The sequence below is a fragment of the Pogona vitticeps genome, chromosome 9 (genome assembly GCF_051106095.1).
Source record: "Pogona vitticeps strain Pit_001003342236 chromosome 9, PviZW2.1, whole genome shotgun sequence".
In the NCBI taxonomy this organism is placed as follows: domain Eukaryota; kingdom Metazoa; phylum Chordata; class Lepidosauria; order Squamata; family Agamidae; genus Pogona; species Pogona vitticeps.
This window is the reverse complement of record NC_135791.1, coordinates 1,022,691-1,039,792: the sequence shown is the minus strand read 5'-3', so window position 1 is coordinate 1,039,792 and position 17,102 is coordinate 1,022,691. Positions and strand designations below refer to the sequence as shown.

At 55.4% G+C, this 17,102-nt stretch overlaps 1 protein-coding gene across 3 annotated transcripts; it reads right to left on the bottom strand.

Annotated features, from left to right (window-relative positions):
- Positions 1 to 4,144: 4,144 nt before the first annotated feature.
- TRIT1 (tRNA isopentenyltransferase 1) lies at positions 4,145 to 15,432 on the bottom strand. 3 transcript variants are annotated; one of them, XM_078380125.1, is made up of 11 exons: positions 15,296 to 15,432; positions 13,450 to 13,589; positions 12,514 to 12,613; positions 12,052 to 12,191; positions 9,837 to 9,979; positions 9,341 to 9,452; positions 8,831 to 8,943; positions 8,289 to 8,366; positions 6,375 to 6,484; positions 5,797 to 5,914; positions 4,145 to 4,529 (listed from the first exon to the last, which is right to left on the bottom strand). In XM_078380125.1, the coding sequence occupies exons 1-11, from the start codon at positions 15,317 to 15,319 to the stop codon at positions 4,369 to 4,371; spliced, it is 1,239 nt and encodes a 412-aa protein (XP_078236251.1). In that variant the 5' UTR covers positions 15,320 to 15,432; the 3' UTR covers positions 4,145 to 4,368. The 3 variants fall into 3 exon arrangements, with proteins under 3 accessions (XP_078236251.1, XP_078236250.1, XP_078236249.1); XM_078380124.1 differs by lacking the exon at positions 15,296 to 15,432 and adding an exon at positions 14,792 to 15,077 and having other exon boundaries at positions 12,052 to 12,188; XM_078380123.1 differs by lacking the exon at positions 15,296 to 15,432 and adding an exon at positions 14,792 to 15,075.
- Positions 15,433 to 17,102: the final 1,670 nt, after the last annotated feature.

Sequence of the window (17,102 nt, the reverse complement as noted above, 5' to 3'; positions counted from 1 at the left end):
ACCATTAAGAAAACAAAACCCCTAAAAATTAATAAAGCTTTCAGTGATAATTCATCTTCCTCAGGCTGTGCACCAAATTCTCAAGGGTAGCTCCAGAATTATATGTTTGCATTAAAAATCCCAAAAGTTTCATGGCTGTTGTTAGAGGCCAGGTATAGCTTCCTTGATGGAGAGAGTTGTAGCCTGCGGTCTTCAAGACACTTGTGTGGGAAGGGTGTGGGTATCTCTCGATTCAGTTCTTTGGCTGAGTCAGGGTTTTTACTACAAAAGGGTTACTGTTTTCCCCAAAGGTACTGTATTCCCAAGGTTGCACCTGCTCCCTAAGGTCACCTGGAGAAGCGAAGCAAAAAGAAGCAGCAGCACAACCACCATGTGGCTCAAGAAGAGAATTAGATACTGGGGTTCTTGGTGATGTTTCCTGGGCCATGGAAACTGGCAAGCTTTCAACACTGCATGTTCTCCTTAACCATGGAGAAGCATCTTAGACAATTTTAAAGAACTCTGCATGTGTGTGTTCCCTCTGTTCCAACAGTCCTAGGTGTAACCTGAAACCTGTGCTAATCCCTTTAACCGAGCCCCTTTAAGGCTGCACCTGCTCTGTTCTGTCCTTGTCCATGCAGGCTTTTTGACTTCAAAATCAAGTCAACATCCTCTCCCCCATCTATTCTCTCCCTCTCCCAAAAACCACACCACATTTTGCCTAGCCAAGAGCTCGGGACTAGCTAAAGTGCCTTCTGCTTTCTGCATCGTTAGCTTACTTAATGAGCTGCTGCTTCCTCTGACAACGTCTCCTTTGCTTCAGCCTTCTGCCATACGTAAGGCAAGATGGTGGCGTCCTAGATGACAACGAAGGACAAGGCTTGGAGAGACATTCCTCCATAATAGCTGTGTTGCCCTTTCTCCTCGGCAGTGTCTGGAAAGCGCAAGCCCTGCCTCCCAAGATGGAGGTGGTTCTCGGATCAGCAGCACTTCCGCTGGTGCCTTCACAGGACAACTTCCAGCTTCAGGCAGTGCAGGCCACAGCTCTTGGCTTATTTCTCCAAGCCCGTGAGTTATTCTCCTTTCTGGCCGGTGGCCGTTTATGGAGTGAGGGGAGGTCAAAGAAGAGAGTTAAAGAGAGCTCCCCCTCGACTCCTCTTGGGCACGGCAGCGGCTTGAACTCACCCACAGCGCTGCTGCAGTTCGCCCACCGTTGCAAACCATTTTGGTTTTCAAGGCATTTGTTAGCAGGATGTTTGCAACAGACCCCAGCATCCAAATATTTTTGTTTCGGAACACATTTTTGCTCCCAAAGTCTCCTTATGCAGTCCAGGGAGTGTTCGTTCGTTAGGTCCTGTCAAGTCGGGACTGAGTTATAGTGACCTTAAAAGGGCTTTCAAGGTAAACGAGACACTTATGCAGTGGTGTTACCAGTTCACTACTGAGCTTCCAGGGTTGATTAGGGATTTGAACCATGGTCTCCAGAGTCCTAGTCTGTCATTCTGCTACACCACGCTGGGTGCCTTCCAGGGTGTGAACGGGGGAGTCCATGGGGCCGTGTCCCCACGCTCAATTTTAACTTCCTTCAAAAATTAGCCACTAGAGGGCACAAAGGGATTTTTTGAGTTGGAAAACCCTCTTCCCAAAGTTAAACCCATTTCCCAATGTTTGAAAAGTTCACACTGAAGCAACATATACAAAACAAACACAAACACACACACACCAACAACAAAAATCAGTCTTTTTAGACCTGCTGTTCTCTCCTCACCCCCCAGCCCAACCCGTGTAGCCCTTGGGCTGTCCATTGACCTCTGTGCCCCACTGAGGTTGCCCCCCCCTTGTTCGACGGTCTGTCCCTGCTCATCTGGGAAGCACCCGCACCCCAGAGATTCCCCCAGGCCACCTGTTCAGGGGCAGTGGGGTGCCCTCGGTCAAGGGCTTCAATGTCTCAGAGCTTTGCTTCATTAGAGTAGCAAGGCAGAATGGATCGGAACCGTGCTTGACGCGACTGAAACTTCCCTGGCTAGTTCTGGAGAACACCATTCCAAGGCTTAAATTGACCCTCATCCAGGAAGCGGAGGCCACGACGGAGCTGGATTTATAAGGCGCTGCAGGCCATTGGCTGTCGTAAGGTCAACATAGTGACCCTCTACTAAGAAACTCTTTGCTTCTTTGATTTCTATCGATGGCTGTTTGTAAGTGGATGCATCGTTTTGTATACCACACTGAAGGCAGCATTTATGCAGAACATGCACTATAAAGGTGGTGGCTGTCATGTGCCCTCAAGTTGGGAATGGCTTAATCGTGACCCTCAGAGGGCTTTTAAGGTAAGTGACATATTTAAGGAGTGGTTTTACCAGTTCCATCTTCCAGGGCTGAGCCATTTGAACCTGTCTCTCCCAGATAGTCGTAATCTATCACTCCATGCTACACCGCACTGGGTATCCCAGGCTATAAAGGGCATAAACCCAAATCAGCTTCTGGAAGAGGTGAGTTTTTCAGAAATGCAGCCAACGTCTGCCCATTTTAAAAAATCTGATTGCGTTTCTAGACCTCGTGACCTTGAAGCAACATCTTGCCAAGAAACACTTCTCTCTTGGGTTTGTTATGCGTGCACGGGGTGGCAGAAAGGCAGCCACACTCTAGGCATGCTCAGAGTTCACCTGCTTTTTTTGGGGGGGGGATGCAGAATACCCTCTCCAGCCAATGACACATGCCCCCACCACCCCCAGGCAGTACAAAGCAGCTTCTTCTGCCCCAAGAAGCCTCCTTCTCTGAGAAAGGCTGCCCACTGGGTGGCTGGAGCCAGGAAATGCGCCAGAGAAGCTTTCAACGCAAGGTGCAGGCGCGGGGGGGGGGGGCTTCCCCCTGCCTTCTAATCCCACCGTAATTAATGACCTTATCTTTGACTCAAGCCAGTTAGCTAAAGTGGCTGGCAGAAAGGGGGGGGGCTGCGGAGATGCTTGGGAGACAGATGGGACACCAGCATTTGTCTGTGGATTAGCCACGGGCAGATGGAGCGAAGGGGCAGCCCTGGTCTTCCCTGCCCCCCCTCCCTCCACTGACATGCACTCCACAGTTAGAATTGGCGGCCGGGGGGGGGTGTCGGGCTGGTCCAGCGGAGTGAAAGACGGCATAGGGTCCTTCTGTGTTGCAATAAGAACTGGCCCCAAGCCTTGGCGTTTGCCCTGGATGGAGTCGCCGCTGCCTTTCCTCCTGCCTTTTTCAGGACCGGGGGGGGGGTCAAGCACCCACCAATGGGGAAGGCCTCGCTATGGGGCCAGAGGCCGTGGCAGGACTGTGCGCCCACCACGCAGCTGTGGGCCCTTCCACGGGCACCTTGGCGAGCTGGCTGCTTCTGCAACTCACTCGCTGACCACATGGGGAAGGTCCAGCTGAACCGGGGCGCGTCTTTCCCTCCCCACTGATGTCTCTCTGCAGGAACTGAGTCCCAATTTCAAGACTACAATCATCCCCATCGAAGGACTCCAAAAGGCGGCTCCTGTGCAGCCTCTCAGAGGACCCAGCGCTGGCAGAAGGGGAAGAGGGTGTTTCCTAAGAGGTGCACACAGAGGGATCCGGCAATGTTCACGGGACCCTCCAGAGGTGGGGGGGCCAAGCTTCCTCAAAGGCCCCGTGACCCTTTGCACTCAGGCAGCGAGTCTGTGCCTCTCGTGGAGCGCAGGGGGACAGAAGGAGGACCCCGGCCCTCTGAGGCGCTGGCCGTGTAAGGAGTCATTCCCCAGCGATTCAAGCCCCTTCCTCAGGGTCCCGTCAGGGGGGCCCCTTTGCAGAGGTCGAGGGGAACAGCCCTCCCTTGACCCAAAGGCTCTGGCAGGCGTTTGGTCCTTGCAAAGACCGGCCCCACCTCTCCAGCCTCCCAGTGCCCCAAAGAGACCCACGGCAGAGGGAACCAACATGGGTGACCGGCCTTGCCCTGGGGCTTCCCGTTGCATCACAGGACCCACCGGGAAATGTGGCCTCAGCGTGACCTTCCCCGTGGGGCAAGAAACCAGTCTGGGTATCATAAGTGGACGCAACGTCACCTTCCTTGCCCGTTGCCTTCCTGGAGCTCTCACAAGAGATGCCTGGCTCTCCCGCCCTTACAGACGGATGGCTCCAGCTCTCAAAAGGCACCACCAGCAACTGGACCAGAATATGAAGCTTTCATCAGATAGAAATATATATATATAATTTTTTAAAAGCCCCATCAGCACCATGATGTTCGTGCTTAGACCAGCTTCACCCGTTGCTTCCAACATGAAATAGTTCCTTTGCTCAGAATCTCCACCTTGAAGAAGGTATGGGTGTCTCCGTGACCTCCCCCTCCCCCAGGGAGGGTCCGATCCTGCCCGTCTCTAGCCCAAGTGTCAACGGGCAGTCCGGGGATCACAGGCAAGGCTGAGCGGGTTCCACCGGCCCTTCCTCCTTCTCCTCGTCTCTCTGCCGCTCTCCTCTCCCTGGGCAGCCGCGGCCGGGCTGGGTGGCGCTGGCGGCCAGGCGTTGCAGCCGCTTCAGGAAGAAACGGTGGGACTTGGATCCGAGGTGAGCTGCCAACACAAGCCAGAGGATTCCTATCAGGGACTTGGGCCTGGTGAGGAGTGTCATTGCCTAAATCACGGGGGGGGGGGCAGGGGGTGCAAACGACCGCTAACGTGAGAGGTGTGCCATGAGGAACACCAGCAGGGAGCTGCTCATTCTGCCGTCACACTTCATGCCAGAGGAAATCCCCGACAGAATTCCAGCTGTTGCTTTGCCAGCAGAAGTTGAATATTTTTCAAAATATTAGGGTGGAGAAACTATAGGGCAAGTTCTGTGCTCCGATACGCCTGGCCGACATCCCCCTAAGAAGGTGTCTTCTTTATTCTAAATGTACAAGGAGATAGATATGGGTTGGGCACCATGACTGGGATGGAGATGATCAGGAGTAAGAAGGTGGATTCCTGGTTTGGGACAGAATATCCCAGAAGCGGAAAGGATGTATCTGAAAGCTTCTCCCGGGAGCTGCCCTTCAATGAAACAGCTAGCACCTCAGGAAAAAGGTTCGAACGACAGCCCACGTGCTAGTGTTCTGCCTGGCAGAGCGGCTTTAAAGGAGCAAGTCCGGCTCACAGTTTCGACCAATATATTCCTTGCACCGTCCCCTCAGTTTTGCCCCAATCTGCAAGACCAGCCCTTTGAGGTCAAGGCTTTGATAGCCATTTTGCTTTCTTTGAAATCCACAAGAGCAAAAGAGCCTTTCATCGATTTCTCTCCCTGTTGCATTCCTTCGGGGCTAATCCTGCAGAACTTTCAAGGCCAAAGGTGAGAAGATCCACTTCACCTTTTTTGGGCCATCCTTTCCTGGCTGCGCTAAGCAGGTGGAAACTGGACCACTGCTCCCTCCTTGCAGGAAAATGCTAATTTTTCGCCAGCACCTTCTGCACAAGGAGGACTAAATCACTCGCCAATGCTCCTTCTGCTTCCTGCTTCCTCCTCCAGCAGCTCCAGGGACTCCCTTTGTCCTCGGAGGTCCCCACTTTTACTGCTGCATCAGAGGAGGGGCGGCCCTGCAGGGAAGGGAGGAAGGGCGGCCAGCTGCAGCGGCAGGAACAGATGGTCCCGGCCAAGGCTCTTGGCCTCCCACCAAATCAAGGAGCGGCTCTCCTGGAAGAGTTGCAGGCCACCCTTGGGGGGAGCAGATTGTGGGAGCAGCCCAAGCCGGGCCCGTCTCTGGCCACCGAGGGACTCCATACAAGCCCACCAGGCCTGGCTGGCTGCTTTCCTTCTCTCGCCCCCTCACCCCACATCCCCCCTTTTCCTCCTCCCCTCCTTCACCTTTCCATTCAGTGTCTCCGATGATAATCCTGTCGCACACCTCGCAGGTGCGGCGACTGTGCTTGTCCCCCTCTGGCCCGGGCTCCGGAGTGATGGGCTTGGTGGCCGGCGGCCGCCCCTGGAGAGAGAGAACACACGAGGGCACTGGTGATGCCTGGAGATGGGGGTGGGGGCGTGCAGGGCCCACGGCAGGCTCTGCGGCTTGTTCCAGGTGGGCAGGTGGCATCCCCATCCCAGCTCAAGCTCCCCTGCGGGAGACCGCCCCATGGTACGGGGAGACATTTTTAAGAGGAGATGTGGGTCCCTTCCCCCTCCGAATGCCACTGGCCCTCCTCCTTTAGGGATCTAGCAGAAGACTGTGTGGGATTCTGAACCCATGTCATTCGCTGCTATGATCTCACCAACCGGCTCAAGGAGGGGCTTCCTCTCCCCAGTTTTATATGTACAAAAACAACCTTGTGAGGTAGGCCAGGCTAAAGAAAGAGTGCCACTGGCCCAGAGCATTCTGTGGCCAAGGAAAGTTTGTTAGGGGTTCTCCTCCCCATTTTCATTTCTCAGCTCAAAGCTGGTCCGGATACCTGGCAGAAACTCTGCACAATCTGGAAAGCCGGTTCCAGCACCTTTTCTTCCCACTGAGAGAGATCGGAGACGTCCAAACCGTACACGGGAGGGATGTTCGGTCCGGGGCCTGGAGAGAGAGCCAGAAAAGAAAGAAGGTGGCCCTCGGTCCCCGCGCTGGCCTTGAGCTCCAGGGCTCCCAACCTTGGGTCACCCTGACGTTCTCGGATGGCAGCTCCCAGAAATCCTGGCCAGCACCGCCCGGGGTGGAGGCTCCAGGCAGTCGCAGTCCAAGAGCAGCACCTGGAGAGACCCCAGGCTGGGAACCCCTCCTCTAACTGAGCTGTGGTCTAACTACGCTGGCTGCAGCTTCCTCGGACCTGTCGTTTTTTTATTCACGCTTCTACAGGGAACCCAAAGTTCTGGCTCAAATCAGGGCACCTGGTTTTCCCATTTGGCTCCCTCCCCCCTTGGCGCCACCAAGAAAGAGCCCGGCTTGGGTCCTTTTTGGTGGTGGTGCCCCTCTCAGCTCTGAAATATTCTCCCAACCGAGAACCAACAGGTTTGACCTCTTCGAGGCTCTCTTATCAGGAGCTGAAGGCTTTTATAAAAGGGGAAAAATTGTGGAAGACTTTTTCTTTTTAACACTCTGGATGATCTCAGATCTTGCGGCTGCCTGATTTCAGTGGATTTTAATGTTTTAATATCATAGACAATTTGGGACTGAGTGTGATGAAAAACAACCAGGGAGAGGCTGAAGCATCTGGCAAGAGACCAAGGCAAAAACACCTGGCTTCGAAGAATGCACAAAGTATTATGTCTTTTGTGCATGAGGCCTAGAAATTTGTTCTTTCCAAAGCATGGCCAAATCCCATACCTGAGGGGCCAGGTGGATGCAGGTGCAGGCCGCCCTCTGGAAATGCCCAGAAACCCTGCCCCCCCCAGCCTAGGAAGGATGCCACCTGCCTGCCGCTCCATCCCAAGGCGCCAGCCCTCACCTGGGCTGCCCTACAGAGAAGCAGGCCATGCTCCTTCCCTCCTTGACCACAAAGGCCCAACTCCAGGGCACACCTGCCGACTGACTGCGGGGTGGAAAAGGCAAGGACAGGACGAGGCGCACCTGGGCTAGGAAAAGCCTCTGCACCTGGTTCGACATTTCGCCTCCTTCTTCTCCTTTCTCGGGTTTCTTTCACGGCACCCTCCAACACACACACACACACACACTGCACTCCTCCTCCTCCTCCTCTGCTTGCCTTTCCCCTAAACCCACCGGGAGGGAACCTTTCAAGAAGCGCGCGCTCGGCTCCCAGCTGCCGGGCTGGCGCGCCTCCAACGGCAAAGCCCGGCCAGGCAAAGCGGAGGCTGGCAGGTCCCCCTGTCTCCCTGCCAGGGGTGCCACACGGGCAAGGCAGGGAAAGGCCAATCCGACTGGGGGGGGGGGAATGGGCAGCTTGGCCTTTCGGGGCCTTTCACTTTAATGGGACCCCGTGGCCACAGATGTCTCCCCGGACATGGCCTTCCTATTTTTCAGTGCTTTGCTCCCTTGGTCGCTCCCCGGCTCTCCTCAGCCATCCTCTCACCCTTTTTAAACACCCCCAAAACCATCCATCGATTGAAATTACAAATAAGCACTAAAGCCCCGTTGAAAGGATTTCAAATGAATCTTGCTACATGAATTTTTTTTGGGGGGGGGGGGGGGAAATATCTGTTTAGGTTAATCAGAATTTGTTTTCATGGTGAGAATCTCACCATCTGGTGCCTCCTTGGAATTCCTTCACATCCTCACCACCACCAGGTCCCCCTCCCTGAGAGAGAGAGAGAGAGTCTAGAAATTAGCAATACAAGGCTTTGCAAAAGGGGAGTCAGCAAAAGGGTCTGCCCCTCTCCCTCCTCGAAACGGGGCATGGCGGTGGCCCCAGGGAAGAAGGACTTACGCCTGAGAAAGCGGTTCTGGATCCACTTGTTCTGATACCGGGCGTACCGCCTGGTCGCAATCTTCAGAGCCTCGATCCCTGAAATGACATCAATAGAAATAGATTTTAAAAAAGGAGGGCAGGACAAAGCAAGCAGGAAAAGAGAGGTGGGGGCGGGCAGGTGGTGTTTCTATCAAAAGATCTTCTGAACAGCCCCCCAAAAAAAAGGACCAGTCCAATCTCTAGAAGATTTTGGAGGGGGGGTGGAGAGAAACACAGCACCCTGGAGTGAAGTCTGGAAAAGCAAGGCTGTGTTTTCCTGGCACAACCAAACAGGTTTTGACCTGTTCCATGAGCCAAAACTTCTCCCAAAGAATCTGGCAGTGCGGCTGGGGGAGAGCTTGCTCAAGATCCTACTTACGTCTCCTGCAAAACGTGTTCTCTCCCCAGCCTGTGATGCTCATTTTTCATGCCATTTACAACACAAACCCCTTGTGCTCCCCTGCCCGCCCGCCCACCCCCGACCATGCAAAAAGCGGGGGGGGGGGCTGCCTTCTGCCCACCTTGTTCCAGAAACTGGCTGCTCTCCTCCTCTGTGCACTTGCCTTCCGTGATCAGGAACTGGTGGAATTCCTTGAAGCCGATGGATTGGAAAATGCCGTGCTGATAATCCTGGCTGAGGAGGGGGCCAAAAAGGGGGGGGTGTCTCAGCTCTTTCCTTCTGAGCGCTCACATACATCCCCTAACATGGACCGAACTGCTCCCTCCACCAGCTGCTGACATCCGGCCTGAGCAATCCATGGGGCGCGGGCGGGCGCGGGGGGGGGGGGGTGTCTTGGTCCAATCAGACAGGGGTCCTTCCTTGGGACAAAGTGTGCCAGCGCCTCTGGGGGATAAGTCTACAACTCCCATTAAGCCAGCCAGCAGGGAGGAACGATGGGAACTGGAGTCCAATTACAACTGCAAGGGGGGGGGGAACTCTTGCTCCAACGTGCACCCCCGCACACACACAAAATGGACTCCAACCTCAATCCCCTCCCTTGGGAGAGGAGCATGGAGTGGGGGAAACTCACGTGTCCGACGCCACCCACTCCTCGTTGTAACGCCGGTGAAAGCTTTGCAGTTCCTCAATCAGCCCAGCCGCCAGCATGGCGTCCACGCGTTGGTCCAGCCGCTCGTCCAAAACTGAGGAAGACCCACAGAAAGGAACGTTTTAGGACAAGGGTGGGCTGCTGCAGGACTGGGGAGGGGTGGGGTGGGGATTTCACACCAGCCCCTCTGAAACGAACTTGGAAGGACTCGTCAGCTGAAAGTAAAACTGAGACCTTCCAAAACCAGAGTTTTTGCTAAAACTAAGGTAGGAGAAAGAACACCTTATTTTAGAAGGGTTTCAGTCTCGTTTTGCATCTCCTGCCCTCAAGTGTAGCAATTGCTCTAACCCTATTATGCAAAAGCTATGGACAGGGTCAAAGAAGCCGTACCAGCGGACCTTCAGTGAAGATCAGAAGCAAGCCAAGAGGATCGGGGCCCCAGGTGCTGCTGCTCCTCAGCCCTCCTCCCTTTGTTTACCTGCTTTTTCTGCATAAAGCCATAAGATGCAAGGGTTGGGGTACTTCAAGGGCCCCCCCAACGGCCCCCCGCCTTCCTCCTCCCGCTGCTGTTGCAGGAGCTTGCTGTGCGAGACGCCGGTTTCTTGAAAAATCTGCAAACTTCTGCAGGGGAGAAAGTCCAAAGGTCAGTTTTAGGGGTTGGCCCACCTCCTTCGTGGGGGTAGAGTGAGGCCAGAACGCCACTGGGCCCAGAAGGCAAGACCCCGCTGGGCTCCAGCAACCTGTGGGTCACAGTCCCAGAGAGGGTTCCTAAACCTGGACAGTCCCAGAAGTGGGGGGCCACGGTGGCGGGAGGGCGTGGAAGAAGAGGGAACGGAATCCGAAGGCTGTGACAAAGGAAGCTTTTATTGCGGGCCCAAAATATTGCAGACCTAATGCGTTTTTTGGAGCAAAAATTAATCTAAGACCGTGTCTTATTTTCGGGGAAACAGGGTACAAGGGTGCACGGGAAGCAAACCTCAGCCCCTTATTCGGGCAGAAACGTCCCGAGGGGCGGGGGGAGCAAAGGCGCAGCAGCCTGTGGGACACCTCAAAGATTTAAAGATCCTTTGGGTGTCAAAGCGCTCCTGCAGAGCACAGGCAGCGGAAGAAGCAGTTTTCAGTCCGCAGACATTTACACCCCAAAAATGCCGTTCTCTGTCTTTGAAGGTTGCAGTGGTTATTCATCGCGGAACAGAGAACGAGGACGTGCTTCGGGACGGACCCCTCCCCATCGGGGCTCTAGTGTGGCTCGGCGGCTCCGGCCCTGTCTCAGCCGCCAGTCGGCCACGTCCACCTGGGGGGCTCCGGCTCAGCTGCGCCAGGAGAAGACGCCCCCCTTGCTCGCTCCATGAAGGGCTCCCAGGCAGGGCTGGGTTGGGAGAGTCTGGCGGGACGGCAAGCCGAGGCCCGCCAAAGCCTCCTTTCCCACGCGTTCGAGGCATGCGATGCTGCTCAGCCGGTCGGGCCACTTTCTCTTCCAGCCACTTTCTCCTCCAGCGACGGTGGCGAACGAAGGCTCTGCCTCTCCGTCCCACCCAGCCCGGGAGTCAAGGCTCTGGTGGCGGCGAGGGCGGAGGCTTGCTTCCTTCGCAGTGCCTGACACCAGAGAAGGTGCCGGTCCCTCCCAGCCCCGAGCAATTCAATCCCCCCACTGGGCCAAGGAAGACCTGGCATGCAGCCCCATGGAGGAGCCAAGGGCATGCTTGATTTCAGCCACGGGGACAGAATCCCACCCCTCGCTTTTCCCTTCACGCTCTGCAGCGCCCAAGCCACAGCGCTTGAGACAGTTACTCCTTGGAAGGGGTCCGTTCCCTCGCCTTAGGACAGTGTCAGCCACGGAAAGACCCCCATTTCTAGTTCCCTGGTTCACATTTTAAACAATCATGTTACCTGTTGTACTGTTAACATCTTTGTTATTTCCCACTACTTTAAACTAATGATAATAGTAATAATAATAATAATCTTAGAACGGCAGAGCTGGGAGGGACCCTGTGGACCCTTTTCCTCCAGTCCAGCCTGTGTCAAGGAAGCCCTGTGGGGGAATCGAACCCCCAACCTCCAGCTCTCCAGCCAGAGACTTCAATCCTTGAGCTCTTCTAGCCAAAATCACCCAGAAGGCTTTTAACGGCAGCCGTTTAAGGTCAGCAGAAATACGAGATGGGACCCCCCCCCCTGAAGGAACCCACAGGCTTGAGCCTGGAAGAGGGTCAGCTGGGCCGTTGGGGACGCTCACGCGCCGGGTCGCCATGAGTCGGAGGCGACTTAACGGCACGTCACAACAACAGAGAAAACATCGTTTGTTACACCAGGGAGAGGGTTGCCTCTGGCATGCTCCCCAGAGTTACCTTTGACATGTTATCCCAGAGGGCACCTAGTTGATGGTACCTGCACTATTTCTTACTCGCTGGTTCCCTGCTCTGCTGAATGGAGGCAAGATGCGGGAAGCAGGCCTTACCTGGCGCCCAGGTTTCTTAGCCAGGCCCGCTGCCTGCCCAAGCCAGGGAAGCCACGGCCGCCAAGATGCTGCTTGTGCCCGGATGCCGCCCCCCTCCTTTTGAGCCCAGAGGAGGAAAAGCTCTGCTTCACAGAGGCACAGGGACCTCCGGCCGCCACCTCCCCCGCCCCTGATGGGCCCTGACCATCAGACAAAGACGCAGCCCTTCTCCTGAGGCTCCCGCCTGGGGCAGACAGACCTGGCCAGCTTACGCTTGTCGTGGGGATGCAGCCTGGCCGCCATCGCAGGGTCCACCTGGCTCAGCCGGCGATGGAGCTCTTGGCTGTCCAGTTTCTCCAGCTCTGCCCTCCGGTCCACGGTGTCTGGATGCTGGTCCTTCTGCAAGAAGCCAACGTTATCCCAACCACCTTTTTGGCCCCTCTCTGACCTTCTCACCAGAAAAAAAAGACAGTTTGAGAAACAGAAAGGACTGGCCGGGCACATCTAAATTCCTGAAATGGACTAAACCAGACATGGGGGCGTGGGGAGGGCAGGAAGGGGTGGGAATGACATTTAAATGGTAAATTCCTCTCTTCGGGCTTCCTGGGAGGTGGGGGAGGGACAGGCAATTTGCTATTTGGGTTCTTGTTTTTTTAATTTTTCCAACTACTTGGACGTAAGACCCCAGAAGCCCAGCCCTCAGGGATCCAGCGCTGATTACCTCTGTGCCAATCAGAACCTTCCAGAGGAGCGACTCAATGTAATAGTTGGTGCCTCCGACCACAATCGGAATCTTTCTGGAGGCCAAGAGATCTTTGATGTGGGAACGTTTAGGAGCACAAGAACCAACAGGAAGAGCCCCCCACCCCCACCCCCACCCCGTCCCACAGAAGGCCTTGACAAAAACTTCCCATTTCACACTGAAACTGGTCTGGAGCGAGAAACCTGACACTAATTGGCAGATATTACCGGCAAGTACAGTACATAACTTTTTCACCTTTTACTCCAAGAGCGTGGCAGATTCCCGACTCTGTGGGCTCACGGGAGGCTTTTGGCCTTTCCTCCTGACCATTGGTGGAGGAATTGTTTTGTTGAAATTGTGAACTCGTTTTAAAAACGTCACAATTGCTCTAGATTGTTTTGAGGTGATTTCACTGATTCCACCTCGTTCTGGCAGTTCCTGGTAAAAGGCAGCTTAGAAATATTTCTACCCATCCACCCATAATTTTAAGAAAGATGACATCAAAATCCTAAAAATAAATGAAAATAAAAAGAAGGCGGTAAATCTGAACTATCAATCTGAGCAACAAAACCATCAAAGTTGGGGGGGTGGGGGAATTGTGAAGATCTCCCTTCTTTCCACTCATTATATTAATAATTTTCCTTTAATCATGGAGAACCCGAAACCATTTTCTTTCTTTTTTTGTTTAAAGGCTAGGATTCCAAGCAAGGTGGCCCAGGCTACAGGCTACTCCATCCCAGCTAAAAATCCATGGGTCCTGACACCCGAACTTTTCCTTTCTCTTTGCTCCTGCTCGCCATTCCTGACCGCCCGTTTCTCCCCTCCCAGCCTCTGCTCTTGACCACACTCTGGACACGGCGACCACCTTCGCGTACAGAAAGGACAGCCACGAGGCGCAACCACTGGAAGGATATGAGAGCGGTGGCCTCGTTCCTGAAGTCCAGCACGGTGTAATTGGTGACCAGAGGGTCAACGAAGCTGATCATGTGGTGCTTGCAGAGGGCTTGCTCCTGAGGAGAGGCTTTATTGGTGATGATATCCAGGCCCTTGTACACCTGAGGGGGAAAGGCCAGGAGGGACAGACCAAACTTTATTTATTTATTTTATTTAAAATATTTCTATCCCACCTTTCTACCCCAAAGGACCCAAGGCACCTTACGCCATTAAAACAATATTTAAAAGCTAAAAAAACAGGAAGTATACAAATATTTTAAAGGAATTAAACCACAATTAAAATGGTAACAAAGATGAATATTAAAACACATTTTTTAATGGAGTGGTGTAACCGGATTTCAGCTGTTGTCTTCCCTGTGTTTTAAAATCACAGGAACATGGAACAGGGGGGAAAAGGGATTCAGGACTGGACCCTTACCAAAAACGTTCCTGCAACAGAGGGGTGGGGGAGAGCCTTTGGCCCTCCAGATGTTCTGGCCTACAACATGCAAGCTTGGGCACACGGGGGGGGTCTGATCTGCTGAATTCATCCCCCCCGCTGCCCCCTTCAAGAGGGGGAGAACTGTCTTGGAGAAGCAGAAGGGGGGGGCCACAGAGGCTGGCACTGGCTCCCCGCCAAAGGAGAGGGACTTCCGGGCGGGCACACACACACACACACACACACACACAGGCATCATCTGCCAGGGCTGCTCTGCCAGGGCCCCCGACCCAAGATGGAGGGCTGGGACGGGAGGGGGGCTTCCACAGCTGCGGAGGTCTTTCCTGCTCCAGGAAGACCCCGGGGGGGGGCTGTCTTGGAAAGGCTGCTTTCCCATTGAGCCACCACAGGTTGCGGGTTCGAGTCCCAGGGCGTCCCTGCCCAGCTCGGCCATTCGAACCTGATCCTAAGCGCCTGCCGGGCGCGGCGCGTTTTAACCGTTTGGCTACAAATAAATACATTACAGATAAATATTGACAGTGTGACTCTGCGTGTTTTCTCTCAGCGGCCTCCCGGATGGCAGCAGGGCGGGGCAGCGGGGCGCCCCCCCCCCTTTCTCTCTCTCTCTCTTTCTTGGTTTCTCTTAAGGAGCAGACTTTGGAAAGCCCTCTCCGACCCGGCTCCCCTTTTACACCAGTCAGAAGCCCACGCACGTGTGTGTGCGTGTGCGTGCGGGGCTCACGTGTCTGTGTGTGTTCGTGAGAGGCTTCTTCCTCCTCCTCCTCCTCCTCCACCTCCTGCGGAAGGGGGGGCGGTGCGGGGCTTGGGCGCTCTGCCCACGCTCAGGGGCGCCCTCCTTCCCTCCCTCCCTCCCTCCCCTTTTACCTGCATGGAGTCGGCGCTGACGATCTCGGCGCCCAGGCGGAGCGCCAGCTGCAGCGCCAGCCGGGACTTGCCGGTGCCCGTCGCCCCCACGATCACCACCAGCGGCGGCGGCCGCAGCAGCAGCGCCCTCGCCATCTCCCCGGAGCAAAGCAAGGAGCGAAGGGGCGCCGGGACCGGCCGGGAAGGAGGGAGGGAGGGAGCGGGGCGCGCTCGGGGCGCAGCGGGGGCGGCCGGCGCGCCCTCCCTTTTCCCAGGCACAAAGCCCCCTCCCCCGTTCCCGCACAGACAGGCTCAGCGCTCCGGCCCGGAGGTCGGGAAAGTTTCCGTTCAAAAAACCACCCACCCACCCACCTACCCACCGGGCTGCCTTGCTGGGGGATTCTGGGTGTTGTAGTTCTACGGCCCGGGTTCTTACAAACTTTCCATTTCCCACGCCGAGCGCCTCCCGCGCGTTGCAAGGTGCCCCCAAGAACGGTTTTCTTTTCTTTTGCTCGCTGGACCCACCTGGGGAGGGGGGGGGAGATGCATCTTTCGCCCCCCCCCTTTCTTTTGCAATCCAAAACGTCAGGGCTATTTGATTGATTGATTGTTTTCAGGAGCGGGGGGGGGGGCGCCCGGCCCTCCGGAGCAGGACGGAGACAGGTCTCCCTCGGAGGCGGCAAGGACTCTCTCCCCCCCCTCCCCACGTTGAGTCCTGGGAAAATTAAAAAGAGAAGGAAACGGGGCAGGAGGGGCGAGCGGGCGGCCCCTTTAAGAAGCTTTGTGGGACTTCAACTCCCATGAGCCTTTGCCTCTGACGCGATCGGCCGCTGCTGATGGGAGTCGTAGTGACACATCTGGGCCGGCGCTGGGAGGGTCTCCGCGCTTTTGGGGAAGAGGGGCTCCTTTCCAAAGAGGGGGGGGAGAGAGAGACGGTGCCGATCCCAAAGGAGGTAGAAAACAGAGCAAAAGACGAAAGCAGAACAGGGCAACCCTGAACAGGCTCAGCAGCTGGAAGGCTCTCCCTGCAAGAAGGATGGAGGTTTGGAGGTTCGGAAGCCCCTCCGGGACCGGGAGGGAGCTAGAGATGGCACAGGGCCCTCCAAGGGCTGCGACCAGGGGCCAGAGAAGGAGAAGGCCCAGAGAAAAGACGCCTAGGTTGGCAGGAGGAGGGGGTTGCGCTCAACCCCCAAAACAATCTCCAAGGGGTGTTGCAATTTGGGGAAGGGCTTGGTAATTAAAGCAGAGGGGTTGGTTCTTCCTGCTTGTTGTTGTTGTTGTTGTTCGATTGGGGCACTGCCAAGGGAATGGCGAAGGTCGGTGCCCCCTCTGGAACTCCCATCCTGCCCTCGGCTGCAGCCTCCGGAAGAGGAACGCGACAGAGAAGGGGACCGGCCTCCTGAGCCAGATGGTGAAAGGCAGCCGGTCGGCCGCATCCCTGCCCTGAGATTTCAGGCCCCAAACCTTGGGCTTGGGGGAGGCCCTCGTGATGCCACAGAGGGAACCAGTCCATCTCGTGTTATTGGGCCTTCCTCTTTTCCTGACGCCTCCCGCCTTTCCTAGAAATCATTGTCTTTTCCAGAGAATCCTGCCTTCTCAGCATGGGCCCAAAGTAGGGCAGCCTCAGCTCCAACATTTGATTCCAGAACCCACGGATTCACCTTTTGGTCTCTCCTCCAAAGAGACCTCTTTTTTTTTTCCATGTCAGCTTTCTTCACTGTCCAGCCTTCACACCCACCCATGGTGATCGGGAATTCGATCCTGTGTCTGGCCTTGTTCCTGGTCTCCAGGGACACAGCCTTAATGCCTGATGATCTTTTTTCCAGTTCCTTCACTGCCTCCTCTCAGCCTCCTTCTGATTTCTTGGCCCTGGCGGATGACTAGTATTGCCAGAGCTTCCTTGCCCTCAGGGAGATCGCCTCCTCCTCCTCCTCCTCCTCCTCCTCTGTCCAGGCCTCTCCACCCCAGATGCCTGGCCCTTGCCATCTCCCATCTGTCTGTGGAGGGCTGGGGGGGGGGGGCGGGAATTTACAACTCCACCCTTCAGGGGCAGAGAGAGGGTTGATGACAGGCCCCAGGGAGCGATCCCTATGGCAACCGTGTCATCAGGGAGAGAATGTGGCCCTGGAGAAGGATAAAGAGAGATGAACTTGTGACCAAAGACAAGAGGAAAAGAATGGTTACTGTAGCAACAGAAGAGTGGGGAAGGAAAAAGGATGGAGAGCCAGTTGCCAGGGTGATGGAGGCTGTTGCCAAGGTAACCAAATGGGGTTCTACTTCTGGGCTTTTTTTCCCTGCCATAGCAACAGAGGGAGGGGGAGATTCTCCTAGC